Raw genomic sequence first — 10449 nt, forward strand, 5'->3', positions numbered from 1 at the left:
TACAAATAACCACCATCTCTAATTCTATCTCCCATTATAAATACCAAAAATTGCTATTTCCATGAGAAAAAAAGTCAATAGAAGGCCTATAAAAAAAATGGAGAAAGGAGAAATAAGCCTCAAGTAGGCAGGTTCTGTTTAGTTTTTAACATACAAACACTCTTAGATTGCTAATTATAAAATAACATTTCAAAGAAGATCGAGCTGCATGCAAGTACACCTCATTGGAAAAGCATAAACGATAATTCAACAAGCACAGTTTATTTATATAAATATGTATACTATATAAAATAAAATGAAATAAACGAAGGAGCTTGGATAATATTCACAATTTTTAACATATATTTATAAAAAGGAGAGTAGTGATATATACAAGGGTTAGGAGATTAAACTCATATTGAATCATCAGGCTGTACAGAAAGGAAATCAAGTTCCAAATCCCACCATCAGAAATTTAAGCTTTTGAATGTTATATTTATATATTTACACTTGGGATTCTTCCATCACGTCAATCTGCTTGAGGCAGGGATCAGGAAGGAGGTGGTGAATGAATGGTGGTATCAGGCAACATGGCTACAGTCACTACGAAGTATTCACAGCCAATAGAGAGACCATATGGATTTGAAGTTGAACCTGAATTCAAGGTCAACCTATCAGTACCCGTGTCAGAGCCCAGGTTATGATCAGCCCGGGCTGCACCAGGAGCCAATGGCTTCACAGTCTGGCGTTCGATATGTACAATCTGTCCAACAATATAGTTTGGTCGGCTGGGGAGATGGTCTGCAAACAAGGCCACAGATTCAGCAGACAGGTAGTAGTTTGAGCAGTTCCGATTGATTGCCTCATAATGGCCGCTAGAATTAAGAACAAATGCAGCAATCTCATGGACTTCCAAGCGGCCAAAAGATATCTTTTCCTTGTTGGCCTGTTGCAAAATCACAAACACAACATAGCCTACCATTAGTTTATCAACCTCAGGTTCACTAAATGTTTGCATCCAACAAACCACCACCAAATGATAAGGTGTCCAGTAATAATGCATTAAGAGGTGAATCACCATTGAAATCAAAACCACTTGCAGCAAGTTGGTGCAACAAATGCTTCTAGCAAAATGTATTTCAGTTCAGTTCTGTTTGCATACTACCATTAAGTAATAAGGAAACAAGAAGTCAATGATAAATTACCTGCTTCTCAAGTTGATGCTTTGTGTATAAAGTTTTAACCTGCTCTTTCTTTTCTTCCAGTTCCTTTCTAAGTTGTTCGTTTGCAGCTTCAAGCTTAGGGTACTTGTCAAGTAGCTCGTCGCGATGCCTGGACAAGAAACTAACTCTCTCTGCAAGGACTCGAATACATTTCCGGAACTCGATAGTACCATCATCTTCATTGTCATTAATAGAACTGAAACAAATTCAGAGCAGAAACAACCATCATCTTCGTTGTTAAAAAAGATAGAAGTCAAAAATTTTAACACGGAAGCTCATCAGTTTTCAATCAAGAGTTTCTGATCATCAACATTGCAAACAGCCAATAAATTTCAATTAGCTTTCTTTTCTAATATGACTAGAGTTCCTACTATTTTATTTTGTTTGTGAAAACAAAAATATCTTGTTAAATCATAACTACTTATACATCTTGGAAAGAAACATGTCCCTTAAAAGACACTAAAACTGTCGCAAGAACTTGAGAGAACATAAATAGAACTGAATAAAGAAAAGCACATCCACACATCTGAATCTGGTATCCGTTCAAGGCACAACCCAAATTTGGCAAAGCATCAGAATTAGTATATTAGCTTCCCTAAAATCCCAAGACAAATGCATTTGTATTTTGCCCTATGCTCTACATTTGACAACTAAGGACCATTATGTTTCACGAGGAACTACACAGCTTGAATAGGTAGAGCATTATATACATGGCATTCTGCACCTGCTAACATGTTTTGCCAGTCTGATACAGGTACTTGTATATAATGACATGCAATAGGCCAGGCACACATATAACTAGACCACCATCCCTAACCTTGGTCTCTTTCTTTATTATGCAAAAAAGGCTCACCAATGAAAAGAAATTTATGGATTGCCGGAGATAACATGGTTGCATAAGATGTATTATAGAGGAAGAAGCTGGGAACAAAATTACCATATTGCAGATGCTAAGATGAGTATTCTAGCAAGCAACTTACCTGGCCAGAGATTGTGCTAAAGTACGCAAAGACTCAGCAAAACCAGCCATCCCACCCGGGCCATAAACACAGTTCCTGAGTCTTTCAAAGAGGCCACGCATTTTGACAGCAGATGCCCGCAATGCACTATACTCCGATGCCCTCCGATCTGCTGCACAAAGATGGGTCTGAGCTTCCTCTCTTGCTTCATGCAAACAGTTTTCCAAGTGCGCACAATTCAACTGTTCCACATAACCCAAAATATACATCAGAATATACAGAAGTTCACATAAGATATAATTTAATAAACACATGTTTCAATAAAGAGCTAATGAGAATTATGTCACAGCAATAAGTGGAGTTACAAATGGCTCAAACAACCCATGGTCTAGACACACATATCCTCATCAACGCTGTTAATTTGCAGTGGCAACAAAAAAAACACAAGCAAAATTATGAAGTCCATGTAATGCATAAGATTATGGTTCCGGTTAGATAAACAAATCAAATAAGTAGCCTTTATCATTACGATGTCATTCCACCATCATTCAGATCTAAAGAGTGCAGCAGAAGATGAACCTCCTTAGGCACAGGAAAGGATGAGGGCAACAGCTCTAGTGGCAAAAATTATAAGGTGCTTTTTCTAAGATGAATAAGAATAAACGCATTTAAGCAGGAACCTCACATTACCCTTTATTAAATATCTTACTTTTCGGTTCCATTAACACTTCTGCATACCTCAGTGGCAATTGTTTTAAGAAAACTGATAATCTATCCACAAACTAAAAGCCTTTGCAGAGAACAATCATTACAACCTAGATCTTATGTGCTAAGTTCCAAAAAACCAACTTTCATTATAGTCTAAATCTATATGTGTTAAGTTCCAAAAACCAACTTTTGAAAAGTCCAATATGATCTAGAAAAAGTGACAGAGAAAAAGGAGCAGCAGACATATTGTGTGTGCATCAATATAGAGATTATACTCTCACAAATGCGTAACAATGATAGAAGCAGGAAAGGGACTGACAGAGAGAAAGACAAACATAGAGAACAAATGTATCCAACAAAGGCCACAAACATAGCAGCTGTCTGACCAAAAATAACGATATTCACTGCTATTACCTGTGATTCATCAAGAAGCTTTCGGTTTGTTTCTAGTTCCCTCTTAAGCATGGCAATCTCCTCCATAGCAGCGTTGAGCTTTGTTTCAGTTTCACTCAGCTCATTTGTCTTCTCTGAAAGTGTGGTTCGTAATTCCAGCAATAGATTATCATTGACTTTCATATCCAAGCTGGTTTGAACTGCCAAATCACAAGGTAAAGAACTCAGAGGCTCAGGCATGCTCTCAGCAGTAGAACTGTTAGTCAGTGACATGCCCAACTGCCCAACCATCTTATCTTTCCCATCTTTTTCTTCACGATGTGGCTCCAGCATTAATGAATCCAACTGAGGATTTTGTACTCCAGAGGAATCCATCATATTTTCATCCACCCCATCTTGCATTTTGCCCGGTTGCTCAGCGAAAAGTCCCAACTTCGCATCCAAAGAAGTAGATATGCAAGAAACCTCATCCATGTGCTCTGACGTAGATATGCATGGCATGTGGGCTTCTCCACCACCTAAGTTTCCTGGTTTGCACTTATCAGCCTTCTCAGCCAAAAGGGTAAAGTCAGATGCATTACTGTTTCTAGAATGCTTCTGGCCTTGCAAATACTGATCTGATAATCTCTGTTCCAATTCTTGAATACGCTTCTCGTATGATTCGCACTGCAACTGCTTCATCCTTAGCATGGATTCGATATGTCTTCCATACTCATCTTTAAGCTGCAAGGCTTCAGCTGTCTTCTCAGAAGCATTTTTCAATAAACTACCCAATTTACTATCATCCAAACATTCATATTCAACCTCAGGGCATAATGAACATATCAAAGCTATTTTAGAAGCAAGTTCAGCTTTCAATTTAGCATTCTCAACTTCCATCTTGCTAGTTCCAGCAATTTCCACCAACTCACAGCCTTCAAGTAGATCCTCAGACTCATTTTTTTCAAGCACATCGGCCGCAATTTCTTCCCTCTCAGTCGAATTACAACTTTCATTAGACATAGAATAAGAACCTTTAAAGGCTCCATGTTTTTCACCCTTAGAAGGCAGTCCTTCCAAGAACTCAGGGGCGTAGCGCTGAAGGTCACCAATGTCAATGTCAAGCAAACCAGTGTCAAAAGGAGCAATATTGACGTTACACTGGTTAGGGGTATCATATAATCCCATAGAAGCTAATACATCCCTAGGTATGTATGAACTATGTGCTTTGAGAAACTCCTCCCGCTTTGTTACCTCAACCTCTCGCTTTGTTGCAAGCTTTTCAGCCAACTGTCCAGCCATGCCCATGTAAAGCTTCATAGAAGCCTTTCTTCTGACTACTTCTGCAAGGCAAGCTCTATATGCAGGGCCAATTCCCCGGACTAACTTTAAGTCCATAAATAGATCATCTTGGCGTACCATTGCCTCTTTAAAAACAGGAAACTGTAACTTTGCATCTTTGATCATGTAAGAAACATATGTTACCTTTTGCATGTAATGGTGCACAAAAACATTCATTTCATTCTTCTTATCCTTCAAAAACTCAAGTAGATTTGAAATTGCACGATCACAAGCCTGCATCCTAGGCAGGTGATTTTTGTCATGTACATCATACATAGGACCCAAGGCAGACACAGCATCATGAGGACGAATTGAGGAAGACAACTGGCAAGACAAACAATCATCCACAAGTTTCTTCACAGTATTGACATCCTTGCTGCATTAATTCATGAATTAATTACTGGTTAATGGATATAGCACATGCTCCAAATGTAATAAGACTAACGTAGCAGTCAAGGTAATATACTAGCACAAACTTGAAATATTATGCTACAATAACTGAGAAAAGAGACATCAGTACAATCCATAGGACGTATATTTAGCATAATAAGAAGCATTTCAGTCCCAAACAGTACAGGCTTCAAGAAGAGGAAGCTTATTATCTCGTAGTCACACCAAACAATTACATTAACTTGCGTATCAATGCAGTTTAGGAGCATTGAGCTCACTTAAGACCTAGATCAAACCAGATGATTAGCAAAACCAGATAATAAGTACACAGATTTACCGCCATTATGTGCAATGAAGGGGAAAAAAGTCTATATGACGGAAATCCATGCATAAATCACAAAGCAACATTCACAGACCCGGAAAACACGCACTTATTTATATTGGCGTCATACTCACCAATGTCCAAATGAAAAATGACGCCCAAGAGTAAGAGAATGCTAAGACTAGTAGTTAAACTTACACGTGTCTTGCATTTATAATCAGTCACAACAAAGTTCAGAAATGATCAAAAGAATCCATTCATAGAAAAACTCCACAGAAATCAGGAAAGGCTGGAAAAAGAAATGGACAGTTCTGCGCGCGCACACACACACACAAAAAAAAAAAAAAAAAAAAAAAAAAAAAAAAAAAAACCCAAAAAAAAATTATGTAGCAAATATAGTAAAAGATAAAAAGGAAACCAACCTCAAAGACTGCATTATACTCTTTTGTTCAGTGATAAATCGCTGACAGTCCTTGATTGTCAGCTCACAATTCCTAATGGGCAAGGAAGCCCTGCTAGCAGACAATTCCTCCACCTTGCGGTCGACTTCAACAAACATCTGTTTAAACTGTGAAACCTTACTCTCAAACTGCCTATGAGAACCGCCACAACTCTCTGCGGTCTTCCGCAAGTTCTCTTCCTTAACAAAATCCAGCAAGCACTTACGTGTGGCTGTTTGTAATACAGGGTGGAGCTTGAGGGATCTCAATTTCTCTATTTCCTTTTCGAAATTTGCCAAAAGATCAGAATGGATGCGGTTTTGTAGCAAATAACGTTTCATGAATTCCCTGTAGTTTTGCTTAATCACCTTATGGTAGTGCTCCATATTTTCCCTGGCAACATCCACTGCCCTCTCTTGAACCTTTTGCTCTCTCAGAAGCCTCTCACAGGTTTCATATTTCACTTGGGTACGACTATAAATTGCATGACCCTTGTGGTAATGGTACCTAAACTGCCTCTCATAAGAAGGTAAAGCCTTCAGAGCAGGGTCTGGAGCATCATCCAGAGGGTGGGAATTATGAGAAGACGACGGCGACTGGGGGTCTGCAATATCAATAACATCAACCTGCTCCGGCGGAGGCGGAGGAGTATTGTTTTGCAGCCTGGCCTTGTTGAATATGAACACTTCGCGGTCATCAGCCGGAAGCTTATAAGCTGAAAGAGGTCTTTGAGGCTCAAGTCTAATATGACAACAGAGAACAAGCTGGTCATTCATACCAATCCCTGTCAGCGATTCAATATGCCTCATAACCCCTTCAACGGGTGTGGTTTCAACGCAATCCAGCTCATATGAGTGTCCATTCTCAGCAATATGAACCAGAAGCTTGCCCTGATGGACAAAACCTTCAGTGACACTCGAACTCATCTTTATCCCAGAAACTAGAATGCTTCACCACAAAATTCCCCCCACTCAACAAAAACAAATCAACAATACCGCCTCAATCATACAGGACAAGTTTGAGGTTTGAAACTGGAAGAAAAAATGGTCGAACGGTCTCTCAACACACCCTCGTGGCAATATGATTAGGACCCTTTATCAAGACAACAACACCGAAATCTAAAAACAAACAAAAAAAAGTTTCTGACTTTGCACCTTATATCTTCGATAAAACCCCGAATAATCTCAAACCCACCACAGAATAGCAAAAAGCAAACCAAATTTTCGAACTTGGATTTTATCCAACAAACCAAATATTGTCAAGGACCCGGCATTGAAACCTGAAAAAAGCCTCCGAATTTAGAACGCACCGGAAATAGATTTTTTTTAATCCAATAAAACCAAAATACCCAAACTTTCCACTCGTGAAGTCCTTCCGCAAACCCTAAATCAACACCAATTTTTTTTTTTTTTTTTTTCGAAATAGAGCAAATCCAAAAGACCCACCAATGCATAAAACCGAGAAATCCCAGATTACCACCGACCCACCATCGAACTCAGCAAAAGAACATCAATCCCAACACACCCACAGAAAAAAAATTTCCCACCCCAGAAAAAAAAAAAAAAAAAAAAAATCCCCAAATTTCGATTCCAACTTATCCCAAAATTAATCAGAAAAAATAAAAATAAAAAACCCCAGAAACCAATCAAATAGATGATTTTTTTTCAGAAAAGGGTTTCAAGCGAAAAAACTTGGAAACTGAGGAATTAAGGATTAATAATCCTCCGTATGATTACGTGAAGCAAATAACTTCTGAAAAAAAATAAAAATTATTTATGCTCAGCACAAGTTTTCCACGAAACCCTCGAGAATTTTTCTTTTTCTTTTTTTTTTCCCCTTAATTATTTTATCAATCTACGTTATCCTTAATTTTTTTTTTTTTTCTTCTTCTTCTTCTTCACCGAATTTTTTTTTCTTTTATAAAATAAAAGAACACAGAGAACCTTCTGCGGGAAGTAACCACCGCGTAGCAGAAGAGCTCTCCCCTCTCTCTCTCTCTCTCTCTCTCTCTATCTATCTTCGCAATAAGTTTGGAAGTACAGAAAAGCAAAGCAAGCTGCTTTTTATCGATCAGAAATGATTTGTATTAATATATAGAAAAAAAAATTAACCAAAATAAACAAAAGAAAAGAATTTTTCCTATGAAATATCATATAAACAGCCCTCAGGTTTTTCCGAAATATAGATGCTGCCCCTGAGTTTTTCTTCACATTCAAGCCAATGGAAAAGGAAAAACAAAAAAAAAAATATATATATATATATATACACACACACACACACACACACCCCACACACACACACACACACACACACACACATACACACCACGTCATCGATGATAACCCAATGATTCTAGTATAAACGATGAAATTTGATCCATTAATAAAATTCAATAATTATCAAAAATAAATTTCATTCTAATAAAATAAGTTTATTTCAAAAATAATTTAATAAAATAAAATAGATTTATTTGATGCTTAATTAGAGTTTGTTTGTCTGATGACTTTTAATAACTATTAATTACTTGAAGGTAAATTGTTGTTGAACTCTACCATGGATTAATTCCAATAATTTTCTCATAAATTTTACCTACATTGACTAAATCCGGTACCTTTGGGGAAAACAATAAAAGAAAAGAAAAAAACAAAACAAAAAAAAGAACCTGAGCTTTAATTTTGTTGTTATACGATGATGTTTCAAAGTTTGGTTAAAAAAAATATTTTTTTAATATAATTAAAGAACTCCTTATGCTTATAAGTATTATTGTTCTATATAATGTTTGATAATCATAACAACCTTTTTCCTTTTTTTTTTTTCACTTTTTCATCGTTCGTGAGGGATAATCAACACTTTTTCTTATATTTTTAAAGAAATGCAATTATTATATATATATTTTTATCATTATTACCATGAATTTATTTTTGACTTCACTTCCCAATAGAAAACATCATTGTGTTGATATCATGATGACATTCTATCTATTCCATTGACATTGATTTTGTTTTATTCAAATAGCCGACGACCCATACACCATTCTCATGTGTCACATTTAATATGCCCATTAAATATATAACTTGGAATTTTCTTTGTATATAATAAATCCAATAGTACTAATTTTTTTAATAAACCACGTTGTTAATTGAACTGGAACTTTGTTTTAATTCAAATTTAAGAAATTTCATGACTTCTTCAAAATTATTATATTAATAAAAAACAAAACGAAACGACAAAACTCTTTTTTCTTTTTCCTTTTTTTTGAAAGGACATAACTCTTAATCAAATAGATTGATTAATACATCAATAACATATATATATATATATTGTCAATATTTCAAATCATGAGGAATATATTTATATGACAAAAGATGCTTAATTTATTTGAAAAAAGAAGAAGGCAGATCATCAATTTAGAAAATGATAGCTATCCCTAATTCCCCTGATATATAAAGTCAAATCTTTTTGAAAAAGATATTTCTTGTTGAGAATATTTTGCCTCCTGCTTTGCAACCTCAAAGAAGAGTAGAAACAAGAGGGTGAAGAAATTACGTGGTAATTGCTACGAACAAATAAAGCAGACCAGAGGAAACTGGTTCATGCACTTTTTGTATATTTATACATTCAAGTTTAAGAGCGGTCCTTTTTGGTGAGCTGAGATGTACATAGTCAATTTTTTTTCAAACATTTTTGTGTTCACTATGAACAAAACCATGATGAGGTACACATGCATTATACATAGATCCAAGAACCAAGCTTTTTACACTCTTTTTATTTTATTATTATTTTTTTTAATCCTTCGTAATGCTCTTAATTAGATCCTGCTCAAGTTGGGAAGTTTCTTGGCAACTTCTCTCTTCAAGCTGCTAGTTTATTTTTATTTTTATTGTCTGATTGTGGGGGTGAAAAAAAGGTTTAGATGAGAATCTCAGTAAGCAAAACCATAAAATATCAGGAGGAATCTTCAACGAAAGCAACTCTTTATTTAATTTTGATTTGATGTTGGTATTATATTAGATGATTTGAACTTTTCTTTTCTTTCTTCTTTTAAATTGATGCATGAATTAAATCAATCAGATTATATCCAATGAAAATGTAAAAATAAAGCTAGGGTTTATATATATATATATATATGTTTGTATTTGTGTCCCCCCCCTTTTTTTTTTTTTTTGGGGCCCCTCAAAAAGATAAACTACAAACTCTCAATATTTTGATCTTTTAAATTTAATGTTTAGCTTTTTAAATCATATATTTATTATGAAGATAAAAATAGAATATCATATTTGATTTTATAGTGAAATAGGTGATAAGTATTGTAGTTATGAATTATATTTAATTTGAATTTTTAAATAATATTTATATATTAAACTTTTGACAATCCCTTTCATATTTGTTTTCTTTTTAAGCGTCCAACTAACATTATATTTTTATCTTTATATAGTTTTTCCTTATTTTGTTTTTTTAAGTTTGCTATCGACATCAAATTAACATTTATACAATCAATGTCGTAATATGTTGTTTTTTTCCTTTTTTATTCAAATATTTTTTCTTAGATGCGTCTTTTTTTTTTTTTTTTTCCTCAAGAGTTTCCCCTTTTATTGGATAAATTTTTTTTATCAGAGTTTATATGTATTTACTCTGCTCCATTAGAAATGAAGTCCGTATACTTGCTCATAAAGTTTCTCTTCTAAATTGATCCGCTTTGTTGAAATTTTCGGATA

At 35.2% G+C, this 10449-nt stretch overlaps 1 protein-coding gene across 1 annotated transcript; it reads right to left on the minus strand.

The window, feature by feature from the left end:
* Nucleotides 1-322: 322 nt before the first annotated feature.
* Nucleotides 323-7954, minus strand: LOC107426283 (autophagy-related protein 11). The gene is made up of 5 exons (XM_048474596.2): nt 5717-7954; nt 3284-4958; nt 2183-2403; nt 1185-1398; nt 323-925 (listed from the first exon to the last, which is right to left on the minus strand). Exons 1-5 carry the CDS (start codon nt 6658-6660, stop codon nt 530-532), a joined length of 3450 nt encoding a protein of 1149 aa, XP_048330553.1. The 5' UTR covers nt 6661-7954; the 3' UTR covers nt 323-529.
* Nucleotides 7955-10449: the final 2495 nt, after the last annotated feature.

Source organism: Ziziphus jujuba, chromosome 1 (genome assembly GCF_031755915.1).
Source record: "Ziziphus jujuba cultivar Dongzao chromosome 1, ASM3175591v1".
Classification (NCBI taxonomy): Eukaryota; Viridiplantae; Streptophyta; class Magnoliopsida; order Rosales; family Rhamnaceae; genus Ziziphus; species Ziziphus jujuba.